The sequence below is a fragment of the Humulus lupulus genome, chromosome 1, assembly GCF_963169125.1.
Source record: "Humulus lupulus chromosome 1, drHumLupu1.1, whole genome shotgun sequence".
In the NCBI taxonomy this organism is placed as follows: domain Eukaryota; kingdom Viridiplantae; phylum Streptophyta; class Magnoliopsida; order Rosales; family Cannabaceae; genus Humulus; species Humulus lupulus.
Genome location: NC_084793.1, coordinates 249,107,410 through 249,127,963, shown reverse-complemented (window position 1 = coordinate 249,127,963; position 20,554 = coordinate 249,107,410). Strand labels below are relative to the sequence as shown.

Sequence of the window (20,554 nt, the reverse complement as noted above, 5' to 3'; positions counted from 1 at the left end):
TGTCAGCTTTCTAGTGCTGACATATCTTATACTGTGCTGATTGATTCTGGTGCTACACAATCTTATGTTTCTAGTAGGATTATTGATAGACTGTGTAGGCCCTGTGAGTTTTATGCTGTGGGGTTTGAGACGTTACTACCCTCTGGGGAGTTAGTTAACATGACACACAAAAGAAAGAGATAAGGTTTTTGAGTGTGCATTATTCAATCTTTTAATTCTAAAATATCTTCCAAATTTATATAAAGATCATTTCGATAAATATTTGAACCTATTTAGACAATATTACTGTAAAAAGATTGAGTATATCTATATATATATATATATATATTTATACAGGATTGATTAAATTTTGATAGGTAAAGAAAATCCCAAATCTATATTAATTCTTAAGTTATATAAATCTTATAACAAATTATACTTTCACGTATAGAACGTGAAAACTGAAAATAAAACTTATCCATATTATTATATTTTGTCATTCATTTTGGTCACATTTGGAAGGTGATTGGATAGGATTAGATAACTTTTATCATGTAATTTTGTTAGGATTTTAGAGATGATATTCAAAAACTTAATCCAACAATAATAATCTTACTAATTTGGATAACTTAATTTCATTGAAATGCTTGTGATAGTTTTATCCTATCTAATCTCCATCTGTATTTATTTATATGGTAAGAAAAAAGAATTGTCTTTGTATTCAACTTTTTTTTTTCTGATTTATTGTTGGCAAATGATCAATTCTCATATTTTTTGTTTTTTCTTTAATATTTTTTAGAGGAGTGCTATGGTCAACTTATTATTTCAACCTCTTAGTCAACTTCCGTCCCCAAAAACACATGCTGAAATATTTTTTTTCATAGCAGCATTTGTTATAGTTACGACATTCTTCCTATAAATTTTTAAAAGTTTATGAATAGTTTACATAGCTGAAAACATATTTCTAGATATTTCAGTTTACCGCGCGTGCTCAAAAAAATACAAATTTGTTTTCGATACTGGAAAGTATTCATAATTTTTTTAAAATTTGCAAAAAGAATGTTGTAACTACAACAAACACCACCATAAAAAAAATTGAAAAAAGAAATACTACATCATATGTTGTTGGGAATGAAGGTTGACTAAGATGTTAAAATAGGAAGTAGTTGCTAGTACTCTTTTGCTTTTTAATTCAATTTTATCCTATTATCCAAACGTGACCATTAAGTTAAAAATAACGATCATTCATAACAAAACCTACGAAGAAGATGAAATGTATGTTTGGATTGAATCAAATCTAAATGATATATATATATATATATATCGATCTAATCCATGTTGAGTATCAACATGTTTCAATTAGGTCCAAACTAGCTAATATAAATCTCTACCATATAAAGTTGAACTAATTCTGAATATGTAAATAATTATAGTAAGAGCTCAACTTAGTTAAGTTTAGTATTTCAATCATATAACTTATTTATCAAAAAGTAAAAAGTTAGACATAAAATTTAATTTTTAATATTTATAATGTCTATATTCTATTTTTGTTTTATTAATATTTCTAGTGGTAATCTATGTTCAATAATAGAAGGAAGACCAATAGTCATGTGCATGGTCAACAAAACATATTTGATATTAATTTTAAAAAGTTATTGGAGAAATTATATAGAAGATTAGTGTGAACCAAAATGACACATAACTTAAAGTTACTTAATCATAACTCTAGTGGATAATGTGTCACAACTTGTTTTATGAGAGGATGATTGTCTTGTAGCTTATTATCTTTTGTGTGAAGAGAACAGAACCATAGAATTGTACTACATGTGGAGCTTATTAATAAAGATATAACATGACAAAAGAAGTTAAATATTACATAAATACAAAATATGGTAGAGTTGGACTAATGAGAATGTGCTGCATGTTCGCCCAATTATCACTTAACAACACTAACAAACTAGGTAGTGATGTAAGCATGGTGTTTCTTTTGCCATTTGGAAGCATGGTTTTTACAACATTGGGTATTATTCTTGAAAAAGAAATTTAGGTGTTACAAATAAAAAATAATGGATGTATATATATGCCACATTTTCCCTTTTTTTATAAACTTATTATTTTGGTTAATTTAAAATTCTGATAATATTTTGGTAACTTTATGATAGCAATTTATCAAATGTAGTTAAAGCAAATGTCATGGTAATAGTATAAAACTTGCAGTAGCAACATACTAATTAATATGAATAAAAAAAATTAATAAATTTTTTCTAATTTTTATTGGAATGATTCTTCATTCAATTTCCAAATAGAATAGTCATTTCACCAAAATAATAGAAAAATTATTTCATTAGAATAATATTCTAATACTTTTAAATGCAATCAAATAAAAAATATAATAACAATTAATAGAGAAAGATGAAAGGATGAGAGAACGAAGAGAAAATAATGGTTTGCCACAAAAAATTTAGATGAGCTTTCAAAATATTTTTTTTATAAATGGTAAATTGTTTATTAACAATGTGTAAATAGTAAAAACGAGAAACACATATATAAATAAAATTAAAATGAATAAAAAAAATTAATTGGGTATTAAAAGATAGAGAGGAATCTATCTGTAAATAAAATTGGTTTAATATCTCGTGGGATAATGTTTTCTAATTTAAAGGGCAAGTCGCATTAAGGTATACTTATTGATAGGATATAAATCTGACCATTCATCATCAGATTCATTAGATTGATCAATAGTATAATCCTCATCCTTGATAAATGATAAAGATTTATACTCTATTAGTAGGGCAAACTTTCCCAAAATTTGAAATATAAAATTGAATATTGAGTTAGAATGTTGGAGGAAAAAGAAAGTTTTGTAATAATAAGAGAAAAATGAAGTAGTTTTGAAAAAGGGCAGCATAGGAGAGGCAAGTAAGAAAAGTTGATATAGGTAGATCCATAAGAAGGAAGGGGACAATGAGTAAGAAAGGAGTGCACGGAAGGTGGTGGGTTGAGAATGCCCGTGAGGTTGTGGTGCCTCAATAGTTAATTCATCTCGTGAGGGAGTAGTGTAGTAGTACTAGTAGTATTCTATTCACTATTCATACTCCTCTCTTTGTCTGTTTCTCCCGTGGCTTACCTTTCTTTTGGCCTTTTTCAAACTCACATGCACCCTCTCAATTTATCACCACGTCCCTTTCTTATTCTCTATCTTTCTCTTTTCCTATTTTGCCCCTCTCTTTTTTCCCACTATTATATATATATATATTTGGAGTCTTTGGCAAAATGACTTTTTTTTTATAGTGCAATTTGCACTTTGGTTTAGTTTCAATAATTTTTAGTTAAATGATCTCTTTTATTAATGAATTTTTTGTATTACCCATTTTATCCTTAAAATAAAATAATAATAAATTAAAATAAAAACTCTAATAACTATCATCTTCTTCCTCTCACCCATCCACCCACACTCATCCACAACCACCTACTATCATCCCCCGCCGGCGCCACCACCACTGCCCCTACCGCCAGCGAACACTACTCATCACCGGATGCTGTCATTTCTCCACAAATCCAACCACCACTCATTTGAAATGTTGGTTTATAAATATTTGTATATATATAAAATATAAGATTTTTGATATTGTTTTTGTAGATTTAAAATGCAAAATTATTGTTTTAGTATATTGAAAGTATAAGTAAGGATTTATGTTTATTTCTGGGGTTTTATGGAGGTTAAAGTTTGAAAATCTGAAGAAAAAAAATTAATAGTGGTTTCGCTATTTTCGAGATAGAGAAATCCAAAAAATTTTGACAGCTTGACTAATTTTTCGACAAGGAGTCTAATATTTTAGACCAGTTGTCTAAATTTCAGACCAGTAATCGTATTTTTTCGACCACCTGTCTAAATTTTAGACCATTTGTCAAATTTAGACATGTAGTCTAACTTTTAGACAGATCGTCATATATTTTCAACCACCTGTCGAATTTTTAGACGGGTTATCGAATTATCAGACAGGTTGTCTAATTTTCAGACAGGTTGTCGAATTTCTAGATTTTCAACTTGATTTTCACTTTTTTATATAACTTTTTAATCAAAGTAATACCAATAATTTATATTTGTTTATTGTATTATTTTTTTTCAGATGTCATTAAAAAATATTGTAATATTATGTGATGGAATGTGGAAAAAGAATGAGGACTCGTGAAAATGGATTTCAAATGGTTCACGAACAAGATCAAGTTTGGTACAAACTAACCTAACTTATGAGGAGTTAGTTGAACATATTTATGAAGTTATAGAAATCGATTGCAACCTCTTCGATATAGAATTAACTTACAAGATAACGACAATGGTGGAGATTGAACCAATTGCAATAAAAAATAGTAGAGACATTGTTAGTTTCTTTACATGGCAAGAGCGTGATTTGGTTCCATTATGTGTGGTTTTGATCAAGAAGATGGAAAATGTGCTCATTAAGGATAAACTTGTTTCTAATATTGATTCTACTACAAATGTTAATTAAGATCCAATAACCTACATGAGAAAGTGTTGTTCTTATACTATAAACACAATCATCATAATAGTACCTCAATAGATTATCTACTACTCAATCATTGATCATCATAGTAGTTTAATTGAAATATGTACCACTGAATCTGTAATCATCATAATCTCATAAAGATTAGGTTTTGTTTAACTTTATAAATTTTTAGATAAATTGTCGAAACTCACGACTAATTGTCAAAAATATATAATTAATTAAGATCCAATTCTACATGATAAAGTGATGTTCTTATACTATAAACATAATCATCATAATAGTACCTCAATAGATTATCTACCACTCAATCTTTTATCATCATATTAGTTTGATTGAAATATGTACCACTCAATCTGTAATCATCATAATCTCATAAAGATTAAGTTTTATTTAACTTTATAAAATGTTAATTGAGATATATGTTCTTTTATTGTGTTATTGGAGCCTTTTTAGACATTTCAAACATTTTAGACAACCTGTCGAAATTTGAGACTAGCTTTCGAAAGTTTTAGACAGTCAGTCAAATTTTAGACTAGCTATCAAAATTTTTAGACAAGCAGTCGAAATTTCAGACTAGCTGTCAAAATTTTTAGACAGGCAGACGAAATTTTAGACTAGCTGTCGAAAGTTTTAGACAGGCCGTCAAATTTTGAGACTAGCTGTCGAAATGTTTAGACAAGCAGTCGAAATTTCAGATTAGCTGTCGAAATTTTAGACTAGCTGTCGAAAGTTTTAGACAGGCCGTCAAAATTTGAGACTAGCTGTCGAAAGTTTTAGACAGGCTGTCGAAATATAACACAAAGAGGTCTGAAACAGAAACATCCAACACAAGTAGTCTATAACAGTTTGTGGTATACCAGAACAGTTTTATACATAAACAAAATATCATTCCATTGCCTTTGCTAATAAATATCGAATACAAGTCATACTATAAGAGTTTGATACATAAATAAAATACCATTCCATTGCCTTTGCTAATAAATATCCAATACAAGTCATACTATAAGAGTTTGATACATGAACATTGTCATACTACAAGGAGAAGATGGCTGTCGGGTAGAACAATTTTGAAAGTAGGTTATTGGATCTTAATTGACATTTGTAGTAGAATCAATATTAGTAACAAGTTTATCCTTAATGAGCACATTTTCCATCTTCTTGATCAAACTCACACATAATGGAACCAAATCACGCTCTTGCCATGTAAAGAAACTAACAATGTCTCTACTATTTTTTTATTACAATTGATTCAATCTCCACCATTGTCGTTATCTTGTAAGTTAATTATATATTGAAGAGGTTGTGATCGATTTCTGTAACTTCATAAATATGTTCAACTAACTCCTCATAAGTTAGGTTAGTTTGTACCAAACTTGATCTTTATCGTGAGCCATTTGAAATCCATTTCCACGAGTCCTCATTCTTTTTCCACATTCCATCACATAATATTACAATATTTTTTAATGACATCTGAAAAAAAAATAATACAATAAACAAATATAAATTATTGGTATTAATTTGATTAAAAATTTATATTAAAAAATGAAAATCAAGTTGAAAATCTAGAAATTCGACAACCCGTTTAAAAATTCGACAGGTGGTTGAAAATATATGACGACCTGTCTAAAAATTAGACTACTTGTCTAAATTTGACAGATGGTCTAAAATTTATACATGTGGTCTAAAATTTAGACAGGTGGTCGAAAAAATACGACTACTGGTCTGAAATTTAGACAACTGGTTTAAAATATTAGACTCCTTGTCGAAAACTTAGACAAGTTGTCAAAAAATTCTGGATTTCTCTATCTCGAAAACAGCCGAAACCACCATTAATTTTTTTTCTTCAGATTTTCAAGCTTTAACCTCCATAAAACCCCATAAATAAACCTAAATCCTTACTTATACTTTCAATATACTACAACAATCATTTTGCATTTTAAATCTACAAAAACAATATCAAAAATCTCATCTTTCATATATATAAAAAAATCTTTATAAACCAACCTTTTGAATGAGTGATGGCTGGATTTGTGGAGAAATGGCAGCATTCGGTGATGAGCAGTGTTCGCTGGCGGTAGGGGCAGTGGTCGCCGGTGGTGGTGGTGGTGGCAGCGGCGAGGAATGATAGTGGGTGGTTGTGGATGGGTGTGGGTGGATGGGTGAGAGGAGGAAGATGTTAGTTATTAGAGTTTTTATTTTAATTTATTATTATTTTATTTTAAGGGTAAGATGGGTAATACAAAAAATTAATTAATAAAAGAGGCCATTTAACTAAAATATTTTGAAAGTAGGTTATTGTGCAAAATGCACTATAAAATGGGTCTATTTCCACCAATTTATCTATATATATATATATATATATATTTCCTTCAACAAAACTTTTAACATGATTCTTTTTAATCATTTTTGCATAAACTAAGTTATGGTTTTTCTTTTCAATTTTTCTATTAAAAGTATTTATTATTAATATATGAAAGTTATAGAATAAATTACATGAATTACTGAATGAGTGCATTTAAAGCTCTGTTCAATTTGGAACTCTTCAACATAGATTGATTAAGAAGACAGAGGGAATTGTATTGACAAATTTCAATTTCTATGCATGAGTCCTAATTAAAAAAATATAATAGGCTTATTAAGTATTTAAAAATAATGTCATTTTTTTGCACTCTACCAAAAATACTTCAATCTCTTTTCTCTTCTCACTTCTCTCTTCCCTCTCTCTCTCTTTTGGTTCACTCTCTCTCACCTCACGATACCACCACCACCACACTAAATACTGCATTTTCAAACAAATATGTGCATGGTTTTTTGGTTTTTTTTTTTTTTTTGCGATTTTGTAACGCCCTGGTTACCCCAGAACAGTTACGGTGATCGGTGAATTGGAAATTTGACTCGCTACCCGAGTCCTTTGGTTAAAAACGTGTTCCAAGTGTTATTAACAGGCTAAGGTGAAAAAATCAATAAAAATGAAATGATATGTTTTATTTAATACATAAAATGGTTCATGGGCCCACAAAAACATTTACAAGTTATTTATAACTCAAAAATGTCATTACTGTTTCAAAATTACAAACTCACCAACCGAAGCGGCAAAAATAGGGTAAACCCCCTAGTTCCTCTGAGAACTCCTTGGTCGTGTTGGTCAAGCGGCCTCATGTGTACACATCACCACCTATGCTCTCCACTCAAGGTTGGGTGAGCTTTTCTTTCCCTTTACCTGCACCACATAGCACCCATGAGCCAAGGCCCGGCAAGAAAACACAATATAGCATGATATAATATCAACAATGATCATAATAATCATTTAGGACTATCAGTCCAAAACAGATAGGTGACAGTCGCAAAAGTCACCAAATAGGGAATAGCTTCCTTCAGGCTTGTGACGATAGGGTCACCGGGGCTTAACAGGTAAGTAAACCTTTCATTAGCTTAAATAGGATAGGTGCATGGTGACTGGTCACCAACATAACCTTCCTCATGACCATAGAGTCATAACCCTGGAACATCGTTCCCTAGCCACGTGACAAGCAGTCACCTGGGCCTTATGCCCTGGCTCTCAGTAACTAGTCTTAGACTAGCCAAGCGCTTATGAATTCATCGACCTTAGGGTCGGTCCAGTGTTAATGCCTTAGAGCCATTCAATACTAATATCGATTAGATCTAATCTTCATTCGGCCCTGCGTTCAGGACGCTTATGCCAGTTCTGACTCTTAAGTTAGTGTCCCTGACTAGTCAGTGCCATATACAAGTATACAATACTCACTAGCATTTAATATGCAATCCATGTCCACGTTTATCAATCAACATGCCTCAATAACAACCATGCATGTCATATATACACAGGGTGCAGTTTTCTTACCTCAGGTTCAAGCGAGAGATATTATAAGGACGACCCCTGAGAACGATCGATCTTTTAGTTCCTTAGCGGTTACCTAATCACAACCAATTATAACCTCCATTAATGAGAATCCACAATGAAAGGGTATTAACCTAAGCACCACTCTTAGGACCTCGAAACATGCCCACACGGTGAGTAGATTCGATCCCGGGCCTTAAGGATTGAAACCCCAAGTCAAAAACCCTTAAAAACACCCAAAACGGGACATTGAAGGAACAGGGTAGCGCTACAGCGTTGACCCCTAGCGCCCCAGCGCTATTCTCAGAACCTCCAGCACGCCCAATTGCCCCCTGAGTAGCGCTGTAGCGCCCTAGGGTGGGTGCTATAGCGCTACCTCCAGCCCAGAAATCCCCTGAACCGACCTTCTTCATCTCCTTCGATTCCAACCTGATTCCAAAGCTTCCAAATCCCATTTTTGATGCCAAATGAACCCAAAAACCATCTCAACACACCACAAACATCCCAACCATAGGAACCCTAGCCAAAACTCCCAATAAAACCAAGATCTCAAACTAGAAATCACAACTACAAAGCAGAACTAAAACAGGGCAAACCAGGGAATTCTATGGTTAGAAACTTACCCAAAGCTCAGCTTATGATGCTCTTTAAGAGTGGAACACACTCCCAAACTCCCAAGGCTTGCTTCCCAAGCTTGAATCCTCAAGAATGATTCAAAAATCTCAAAGGAAAATGAAGAAAGAGAAGATACGGGAAGGCTTAGAAACTTACTCTGTTTTTCTACTTCTTCTTCCACAGCCAAAATGGTTATATCTATCCTAGGGGTGAAATGACCATTATACCCCTAGGTCAACTTAAAGTTTCTAAAGGCTCCCAAGGGCAAAATTGGTATTTTCCACCTATCTCGTTAATCAATAATTAACACTCTCCAATTCCCGCTATTCTCAATAATCTCAAACACCAATAATTTATATCCTGTTACCCATTAGTTCCCGGTAACACTCTAAACATTAAAAACACCCCGAGACTCAACCCGAGCCCCGAGCTTAAACCTGTTGTGACTAGACCGCTAATCATTAATCCAAGATCGTCTCATGTCGAATAGCTCGAACCAACCCACATTATAATTTGGTCCCAACAACATATCACCAACATGCATACAAATATACAATTATACCCTCAACGGGCCAAATTACCATCACACTCCTGTAATTAAAATGTGGACCCACATGCATGCATTTAACATCATATTATAATATAACTCACATATACATGCATATTATCAGTAATGGCATAATTAAGAAAGTATGACCCTCCCAACCTACTAATCCCGCCATTAAACACATCGAAGGATTCGGGGCATTACATATTTTATCATATCTAAAACTTTAAAATCTGTAAAAAAAATCGACCTTGCTCGATGGTGGTTCAATGGTGCTCTATGCCAGCTCGACGGGGCCTTTAAAATCAAGATTTTCATGAAAAAAATGACTTTGCTCGATGATGGTTCGATGCCGGCTTGATGGGTTCGATGCGATTCTTGCAAAAGACATAACTTTTTACTCGGGTGTCCACTTGGGGTATTTTTTGTATTTTATGTATTTTTTCAAGATCTACGCGTTTGACATGCTCATATGTACATTTGTGAAGTGGAACACTTGAAAAAAATACAAAATTTCAAACATACATCATGTTTAAGACATGTTTTGGTATGTTTCAAGTTTTAAACTTAAAAAATGTGCATATGAACATGTCAAATATATAGATCTTGAAAAAAATACCAAATAAATAAAAATCATCCCAAATGGATACCCGATTGAAAAATTATGTATCTTGCAAGAATCGCATTGAGCCTATCAAGATGACATTGAGCACCATCGAACCACCATCAGATAATATCGATTTTCTACAAATTTCAGAGTTTTAGATATACAAAAAATTGCAACAAAAAAAAAAAAAACTCATAAATCATGTCCAGATATATTCGAAATGCATTATTTAGTGTTGTGGTGCTGTTGGTGGTGCCACGAGGTGAGAGAGAGTGAACCGAGAGAGATAAAAAAAAGAAGTGAGAAGAGGAAATTTTTGGTAAAGTAAAAAAAAAACATTATTTTGAAATCTTTAATATACCTAGCATAGATTTTAATTAATACCCAATATTAAGCTATGAAATTTCCTTATTATTTTTGACAAATAAAAGACAAAAAAAAGTTATATTACTTTAAGACATTAATCAATAGACTTAAAGGGAAAGAAGACAAGTTTTTTTTTGCCCTTTTCCATAGATGTTTTATTTAACTCATTCTTAACCTAGTTAATTGCTCACATATTAATGTAATGTAATAGAATGTTGCCTTAATTGAACATTTAGGTAAAATAACATAATTAAATTCCTAATGCAACTACATTATTTCCTAAATTATCTAGAAATTGGGTGTAAAAAAATATAATTGATTATCAAAGATTTTATAATAAAAGGCTTTGTCTTAAAAGGGGCCTAAAGCTAAGGGAAGATAAGATGCCCACATCTTGAGCCGACACTTATTAAGACAACTTAACATTGAACAGAATATTGTGGTTGAGTCAAATGAACCCAAGTTGGATATGAATGAAGTACCAACCAAGGTAAATAAGAGGGTTGTAGTAATTTGAGCAACATAATTGAGTGTAAAAAGGATAAAATAAAAAGGTTGGAGAGATATGGTCCAAAATTAATAGGGCAACCCCACTAGTAAAATAGTACATAAGCTCGAAAAACAAAGGTGGGGGATGAGAGTTATTGAGAAAAGATGTGAGACAAAATTGATGGCCTTGTACTACTAGCTACCTAGTGATTATAGCTATATATGCGTAGTATTTGCATCAATTAGGAGATGAAAAAGAATATCATTTAAACAAAAGAAAAGACTTAAAAAAAGGGAAAGAAAAGAGAGAGAGAGAGAGAGAGAGAGAGAGAGAGAGAGAATTAAAAGGAAGAATCGTTTAAAGGAAGGAGAGTTATTGGCATGGGAAGGGGGGGAAATAATAGTAGTATATTATTATTTAGTGAAAATATGAAAAAGAAAAGAAAATAATGCACACTAAAATAAATAAAAAAAAGCAATTAAGATGAGAAAAGGAGAGGGTATTTTGGTAAAATGATGGATCGAACAGTGTGAAGAAACGGTCGTTGGGAGTCGATGTCGTAGTCAGGAGCCTTTTCTGGCGAATCGCGCCAATTATATAAAATTAATAAAATAAAATAATAATTAAAAAATAAAAATAAAAAATAAAAGGCTTCTTCTTCCAACGTTCAACATCCACAGTTCTTCTTCTGAGACCTCTTCCCCTCTCTCTCTCTCTCCCTCAGCTCAGCGGAATCAGTGAACAAAGAAGTTGCATTTCACAGATTCTCTGCAACTGCGATGGCTGCCAAGCCCTCCGAGGAGGTAGTAACTCTGTGTTCTTTGTTTTGGCTCATTTTAGTTCTCAATTGAGCTATTTTGTATGAATTTCTCAGATTTCCGGAAGATTTGGCTCTATGATTTCATTTGCATTTGAAATGTTTAGCTCTTTTGTTGAAAACCCACTTGCTTTGTAGCAAGAAGATAAAATTTTAAATCGAATTTATGAATTTCATTGATCATTTCGTGGGTTATATAAAAGAAAATATAAAATCTTCTGTCTCTTTCGAGTTTTGATCCGATTGTGGTAGATTTCTAGGTTGAACAATGGGAATAATATAATTTTAGCATCTTTATTTTCTAGTGGCCTACCAAAACTTCTAGATTTGCCTGTGCTATTCTGGTCTTGTATAATTATTGAAGCATTATAGTATTTTGAATTTTCTTCTGTGGATGTTTGTCGTGTTTGATTTGTGTGATTTATGGTTCTGTCTCATGGCAGTAACAATTTCTTAGAGTTAATGACTCAGATTATTGCACATCTTTGCAATTGAGACTGTAACTACTAGCTAGCTTAATTGTTTTTTAATAGGAGTGGATTCAATAAATATGGCCCTCTAACATTGATGGTTTGCTTAAATGGCAATAACATGTAGAGATTTTTAATTGTCCAACTTAATAAACCTTCTTCCCATTCCCCCATCCTTCTTAAAATAGAATAAATTAGTTCTAGTCAGGTTACTGTGTGATAAAAAAGCACAGAATTCTAGAACTAAGAGCAGTGCAGAAAATGTAAGCATTCAGAAATGACAAATAGGTATACCTTTTCTTTAAATTGAGATCAGCTTGTTGAATTTTATAATGGTGAGTAAATGTAAGCATTTCTGCATAATTTTCAAATACTAAGTTTGTGAGACATAATTCTTGCGATGCAACTCATATATTTTGTCAAGTAACTTAATTGTGTAGTTAGTTCTATTGTTTTGCTAAAGAGTTTCTCCACGTAAGAATGAGAGACTTGTTATGCTCTTTTAATTTGAATCCTCAGTGTTCACTTTCAGGACTAGTTTCCCATTACAAATTTGGCATTTGGTGCATGTACTAAAATCTTTTAAAAAAGTTGCAGGCAAATCCATTTGTTGAGGGAACTGTGGATGGAAGCTGTAACCTACCTGTCAGCTATTCAGGTTTCCAAATACTGAAGTCAAGTTTTGATTTAGGTGTTTTGCCCCTTCTTGTTGAAGAGGCTTCATGTGCAGGAAGATTAAAACATCCCTCGGATGGCTCACATGTAAGTGTATTGTTGTATTGCCTATGGTGCATCTTTAAGTGTAGTTGGTCTTGCTGGTTTCGTTGTTGATACCTGTTAGTGAGGCATGTTGCTACAATGCACCATTTTATTGCTAGTTGTACATGACTCGATCCTAAGGTTCACAACTTTTCTTCTTTCTTTCCCTGCTCTCTCTCTCTCTCTTCATTCCGGCAGGTCCAAGATGTCTTTAGCATTTCAGTCTTGCCCCAAGAGAGCAATGATCTACATTGTGCTTCTCATTTGGCTTTCTTGAGATTTCTAGAAGTTACTAATCCAGCCAACGATCAGGTTTACAAGGAAGAAAAGTTGAACTCCCAGAACAGCACTGATTTAAAAATGAACAGTACACAGACCTATTCCTCTTGTGTTGTTGACATAGATGTTGAAAAGATGTCCTTGAAAGTACCTGAATCTGATGAGAAAGCTGTTGAAAGTTTGAAAAGTGTGAGTGTTTTCCTTGTAAGTTTTCAATTGTTCATTTACATGTAGTATAGCATTAACTATGAAAACTGCACACTTTAGAGAGCTTGAAATTCTTTTTAACTTGTCCAGTAATTAATTTTCTCCTTCAATTTTGGATTACTTTTGTTTTTGCTGGGTCTCTAATGTTTCTGTTGGTGCTTATAGTACTTGCAGAGGGTTTGGTGGAGACAAGCAAGTGTAACGATTGGTGCAAAACTAATCCAACTTCTTATGAATTACGGAAATTCACGAGGTACGTAAACATTTCTATACAATTCGTAACAATACTTTAATAATTTTCATTCAGTAATCTTGTCTAGTGACGATACATTGATAATTTCCTTCCCATCTTGTCTTATTCTTGAACAAATTATCTAAAGACAGTTCAAGGCTGAAATATCTGTCATAGGTACACAGGCATGCTGGTCTGAATATAAGGCGTGTATATAATTAATTCATTTCCAATTTCTTTTTCTCACTAGAATTTTTTTTATATATATATTTATTTAGCCTTTAGGTTATCACTTCTACTTTCTCTGAAAGTACTACTCTTAGATTGTACTTTCTTAATGTGGGATCTCATTGTCGTATTTTCAATAGATAAAACAGGGGTTGAGAGGGTTCATGAAACACCAAATAACCAATGGAGAAGATACAAACGAGCTGCCTCGTTCGACTCAAGAAAAGTGGTTCTGCTTTTCTCAATCTTGTAAGTTCTAATTGTTATTTTTTTTTAAATATTATACATTACAAGTTTACTTCCAAAGAATTTTGTGCACCCATATATCTGCAAATCTTTTCAGCAAGGGTCTGAAATCTTCACAAGTAGTAGTAGGCAATCAACCGGAAATGGGGTTTCCAGCTTTTATTTTTGCCTAGCGTTTTTTTGGGTACTTTAATTTTGCCTATTGACTCAACAACCATTTCTTTTCCAGGTCAATTTTTGGTACATTAATTTTGATATTTCTCACGCTCAAAGTCAGGCAGAGCGCGGATAGCATTGTTCATGTCTGACAATCGTGTCTCTCCAGGCGACTTGTTTCACGCATCAACTTTGTTTTTTTGTTTTTTGTCCTTCCTTTTTCTTTCTGAGTTGTCTCCTGATAACTAGAGTTAAAAAGGACCTCTTCAGATTGTATATATTGGTATAGTGTCAGATTGTCTAGGTTTAATGTATTTTATTTGTCTTCATATGCATGCTTTCTTGAGCTCTCTATCAGAAATTAATGTTGAACGGACGAACGAAGCCTTCTTTATGATGTAAATATTCTTAATTCTTTGCTACGCTTTCTATGTAAATTGGTGCTTTTGTTCACATGTTTAGCAGATCGTTCTGAGCAGTTTAGAACAATTATAATTTACTTCCAATCCTGAACGCATCACAGATTGTAAGTAGAATTTATTGGACTTAATCGGTCTTTTACTGAAAGAAGAATACTGTCATGAATTCCCCCCCCCCCCCCCCCCCCCCCCTCTACTTAGTATATTAACTTAACATAGATTTTTTCTTAAATTTATATATAGCAAGGGAGAAAGTTGAAGTTCGAAGACAATGCATCTAAAAACAAAATGAAGTTGAAATACAGACAAAAATTGTAACCGAGATTTTGTAAAGAATTGAGCAATGCTATACTGGTTTATGACAAATGAATTGCTTAGTGAGAAAAAAAAAAGGGTTTAAAGCTTCCATAATGTTGAACCAATTTTCATGACAAACGAGTATAGAGGCTAGCATGAGCAACCTCCTCCTTGCTGTTCCGTCTGTGATGAGTTGACTGTCGGCTTAAGGTTTACGTCGACCATGTCTTCCTGTTTTGTGGAAGAAAGCGTTTCCATCCCAGGCAAGGCAGCCGCGATTTTACGGAAGAGAGGCTGCAATCCAAAATTTACAGTAAAAAAAATTGACTAATCATCAAAGCAAGGCAAGGCAAGGCAAAAGAAGAAATGCTTGAATCATATGACTCATGACTCACACCACACTAGACTAGACTAGACTAGCTTATGTCAAACGAATCACCACCACAGAAGGAACTCACACGAGTCCAATCTAATCAATGATTAGGCTTGACCTGTTTTTTTTTAAGTCTAGGAGAAAAATTGTTTGTACCTTGATATTAAATCCTGCTTTTGCACTGGTCTCTATGAACATAACTCCAAACTCACGAGACTTGGCGTCTCCTTCCTCTATAGAAACCTGCCTGTTTGTGTAAAAATCAGGAAAAGGGTTGTATTAATATGGGCAATAGAATAATGACGAGAAGCAGAAATGATTAAATTGTGAAGCAACAAAATATTCTGTTTCTAGCTTCTACTTCTAGTTTCAATCAAGTGGGAACGGAACCATACTTGGCTCACCTTTTATCAACAAGATCAGTTTTGTTTCCGACAAGGACGATGATGACATCAGTACCCCGCTCTGTGCGCACTTCCTCAATCCATTTACTTGTGTTGAGGAATGACTGCCTATCTGCACCATGTCGATGACAGCATTGTGAGTGAGGGAGCAAACGAAAAGAGTCACATGAATACGAAATTGCACACACCACAATGCAAAAGCAAAACACCCAGTCATTGCTGTCGTTTCTACTTTCTAGTATGAAAAATAGAAGAGCCAACCCAACCCAACTAGTTTCTTCTTCTACTAATTAATCGAAATCGAAAGTGATAAGAAATCGAATTTATGTAAGGTTTGATATGGAGAATGTCGTATGCTACTTACTAGCCACGTCATAAACTATTACTGCCACGGAAGAATCCCTGATGTAGCTTGGAATTAAACTCCTGAACCTTTCTTGTCCTGCAGTATCCCTGCATACTCGTAACAAAACAAAAGAAAATGTTAGAATGCTTTTAAAACTAAAAGAAAAAAGGTTTTACTTAACATATTATTATGCATAAATAAATGGTTATTAACTTATTTATATTATTACTATATTTATATATATTTTTTTTAATTTGAAATGTATACCAGTATACACATGAGATAAATGTAAGAATTATCTAAAAGGGTATAATGAATTGAAACGGGGCATATCATAAAATTTCTAATAATAAAAAAAAGCTCATACACTGACGAGCTGGCTTAAACCGTTTGGTATAAAATCGAGAATCAAGATTTGTAAACAAAACTGAAAAAGCTTTCAATGATAAGATAATATAGGATTGTATTTAAAGAAAGAAGAGGGAAAAAAAGGCTCAACTAATAATCATTTTCAATAATAAATTATATATTAAAAAAAAGTTGAATGCAAAATTATTTCATAAAATCAGGCAGGCTATACGTTATTCTAAAGAGATAAATTATTTAAATTATTGTGTTAATTTTTTTTTAATATTCTCTCTATTTAAATCATTAAATCACATGAAGTTATACAAAAGATTATTCTACTTTTCAGACCGACTAAAGTGAATACAACAATATTATTATTAGCAAGACCTACCAAAGCTGCAAACGAACTGTCCGATCTTCAAGATACATTGTTTTCGACAAAAAGTCGATGCCTATTGTAGCCTGCGAATAACATTATTGATCATAATCTCGTTAGCATAAATCGATCAAGCTTCAATATTTGCATAACCGAAACATTCGTTTTAATTTAAATAAGCTTAAATTGCAACACATTATTAAGTTGGCAATTTCAATATAAAGGACAAGGTTTTGCTATAATTTTTTTCGTAATCAGGTAATTCAAAAAGATTAAATATAACCTGTACTCCTTTAAAGACTATAGAGCACAAAGATTAATAATCATTTCACAAAAATAACTCTTGATTCAGCTCATTATCCTTTGTCAACAATTCTGACTTTCTATGTAGTGAGATCAACATAGGTGATAATATACGATCAATATCTTTGAGCAGTGCGCGTAACAAATTCATTTTACAATCACTTGAAAGAAATACCTTCAGAAAAATCTGCTCTGGTATCATTCAACAAATAGGTGAAGTATATATATTCATATAATCTGGAATGAAAAACTAAAATGAAACCACAAAGCATCAAGATCAATATAAATTTATTGTTATTGAATACATATAGAAGATATGGAAAAAGAGCTAAAGAGAAATTATCAAGAACACATTTCGAACGAATGAACCGAGAAACACAAGAAAATCGAATCGAGTAGAATTGCATGAAATGAAATTGAATGAAAGAAGGATAACCTGATAAGTGGTGTCGAATTTGTCGTACATGAAGCGTGTAATGATACTGGTCTTGCCTACGGATTGATCGCCGAGGAAGACGAGCTTGTATTTGGCCAAAGGCGACACCGTTGCCATTTTTGTCAGGTCTGAAGCTAATTCCAAATTGGCAACAATGGCGGAAATAAAGAAGACGGGTTGGATCTGAATCTCAAAAAAATTCTCTGTTCAAAGAGAGAAACAATATAATTATATATAGATATAGATATATTTATTTTTGAGTTTAATGTAATTTATATATTAGCATAGGGGAGAAGAAACCGCCAACCACGACGAAGACGGCAAAAGTCATAATCTTTGAATTTATTTCATTACCCCATTTGCCCTTCTCCTCCTCCTAAATCTCCTGTTATTATAGGTTTCATTAATTGAATACTAAATTTTATATTTAATAATACAATGTTCATAATCCTAATAAGAATGCAACCTCTTTGCTTTAAACAAAGAGTAAATACTATTTTGGCCATTTGTTGTGAAAAGTTAAAGATCGAATTTTCTATTCTATTAAATGATAATTTGGATCCTACTACAAAATAAAAAAAAAAACCTCAATTTTGATCAATTTTTTTTTTAAATATAACTAAAATACCATCCAGTTCTATTTATTATTGAATTTTAATTTATATTGAATTAATTTTAATATTAAAAATATATAATATTTGATTTAAAAATTAAAACTTTGATCCATAACCTAAACTAAACTTGTTATTTGTCTTTTCACCATAGAACACGTGACAGTCATTAGAGGAGTAATGAAGCTCCTTGAGCGCTAATGATGTTTCGTGCAATTCTCTTAGAGCTCCTTGGAGTGTGCAACTACTTCGAGTGTTGAAGTCCAACCAGACGTGGATGTCTCCAAGTGAGGCCACACCCCGAGGTTTGTTCAGGCGGTCATCTCTCTTTTTTCATTTCTAAAGCCCCCAAGTCTAGGACTATTGTCCTCGAGCCTGGGGCAGCCGCCATGTGTCAATCGCTACAGTCGTGGCCCACTAGAAGACCGTCTGACAATTTTTGGCGAGCCTTGATTAGTGGTGTCGAGTTCATACCATCGACAATCGCCATTTCCCACAACGCTGCCTGACATGGGCGAACGTGTGTCATATCCTGACACGGTCAGATACCTGTTCCCCATAAAGTTGGTAGGTAGCTTTCTGTAAATGGGCCCCGTACAATCTGCCTGGACCCATGGTCCTTATTATTGCATTCCTATCTGATTAATTAGCAATTTACTCCCCAAATAATGGGTAATGTTGTATTAAGTGTTCATTAAGGACATTAATGACCCAAGCCTCTATAAATAGGGCTGGGGTATCTCCTTGTAAGGTGTTCAGAATTTTTGCTAGTTAAGCATTGTAAACTCAGAGCAATATATACGCTACCTGAAACTCCATTGAAGCTTGCTCATACAAGCTTCAAACTCACTAATACTAAAAACTCGTGGACTAGGGCTCTGTTATAGCATGAACCACGTAAAACCACTATGTTATTTTCTTCTATTTTCTGTCAAGTTTTTAGATTAGGTTGATAGCGAAAAAGACATTCAACATAGCTAATTAAACTAAAATATCAAATAGAAATAAATTAAAATTAAACCTTTTTTTTTCTTCCTTTGTTCTTATTCTTTTTTTTTTCTTTCTCTAATTCAAATTCAAAATCCCAAAAATAAAACTAGAAAAACCTAAGTTTATCATAGCAAATTTTATCATCACATATGAAATAAAAAATTCATCATCAAAGTTTAAACCCAAATTTCACAATCAAAATCAAAATCACAATTCAATTTTTTTTTCTTATTCTTCTTCCTCAAACATAGAACACCAAATGCATAAAAGAACACCAAATCCACAAACAAAAGACCTGTTTGGCATTGTTTTCTTTTTTGTTTTCAAAGTTGTATTCTAAAAAATGAGAACAAAAAACAATTTTTGTAGTTTTAAAAAAACAAGAGGTGTTTGGTTAATGTTTTCTAAAAACCATATTTTAGTTTTATTTTTTTAAAATCTTAAATAAAAAATTAACAAATATATTTATAAAGAGAATTTTTTTTAAAAAGTTTGTAATAAATAATGAGATAAAATAATTTGAAAGAAAAAATGATGAAAAATAAGGAGTGAGAAAGTAATGAGAGAAAATTTGAAGAAATAGAAATTGAGAAGAGAGAAATTGATCCAAGAAAAAATGAGAGAGGAGGTGATGAGAAAGAAAGTGAAGAGAGAAAAGTGAGTAGAGAAAAATTGATGAGAGAGGAAATGGTGAGAGAGAAAATGAAGATATATTAAGTGATGAGAGAGAAAGTGAGGGATATAGTAAGTGATGAAAGAGAAAATGATGACATAATAAGTGATGCAAGAGAAAATAAGGAGATAGAAAATGATGAAAGAGAAAATGAAAATATAGAAAGTGAGAAGAGAGAAAATAGCGAGAGAGAAAGTGAAGGGAGAAAAGATAAGGAGAGAGAAAGTGATGTGAGAGAAAGTGATGAGAGAGAAAGTGAAGAGAGATAGAAACTAATGAAAGAGAAAATGATGTGACAATAAATTATGTTAGATAATAATAATTAAAAAAGTGACGTGACAAAAAAAATAGACAAAAAAATTTGAGAACAACAGAAAACAACTTTTTGTTGTTCTCAAATTTTTTTTGTTTTTTGTAACTTTGTTTTTAAAAATTGTTTTATGAAAATAACGCCAAACATCTCAACTTGTTTTCAAAAAACAATTTTTAGCTTTTAAAAACAAAAAACCATTTTTTAGTTAAGAAGTCAAACACACTCAAAGATTCCAAGATCTGGGGTTCTCTCTTGCAATCATCGACCTATATTAATACC

The 20,554-nt window shown here is 32.5% G+C and overlaps 2 protein-coding genes across 4 annotated transcripts; one reads left to right on the top strand and one right to left on the bottom strand.

Annotated features, from left to right (window-relative positions):
• Positions 1–11,633: 11,633 nt before the first annotated feature.
• Positions 11,634–14,875, top strand: LOC133805371 (uncharacterized). 3 transcript variants are annotated; one of them, XM_062243547.1, is made up of 6 exons: positions 11,634–11,795; positions 12,877–13,041; positions 13,237–13,521; positions 13,690–13,777; positions 14,125–14,233; positions 14,460–14,875. In XM_062243547.1, exons 1-6 carry the CDS (start codon positions 11,772–11,774, stop codon positions 14,536–14,538), a joined length of 750 nt encoding a protein of 249 aa, XP_062099531.1. In that variant the 5' UTR covers positions 11,634–11,771; the 3' UTR covers positions 14,539–14,875. The 3 variants fall into 3 exon arrangements, with proteins under 3 accessions (XP_062099531.1, XP_062099522.1, XP_062099538.1); XM_062243538.1 differs by having other exon boundaries at positions 11,636–11,795; positions 12,871–13,041; XM_062243554.1 differs by having other exon boundaries at positions 11,644–11,795; positions 12,871–13,041; positions 13,237–13,506.
• Positions 14,876–15,010: 135 nt separating this feature from the next.
• LOC133805364 (ras-related protein RABH1e) lies at positions 15,011–17,931 on the bottom strand. The gene is made up of 6 exons (XM_062243525.1): positions 17,689–17,931; positions 16,965–17,035; positions 16,244–16,332; positions 15,880–15,991; positions 15,632–15,722; positions 15,011–15,396 (listed from the first exon to the last, which is right to left on the bottom strand). Exons 1-6 carry the CDS (start codon positions 17,803–17,805, stop codon positions 15,253–15,255), a joined length of 624 nt encoding a protein of 207 aa, XP_062099509.1. The 5' UTR covers positions 17,806–17,931; the 3' UTR covers positions 15,011–15,252.
• Positions 17,932–20,554: the final 2,623 nt, after the last annotated feature.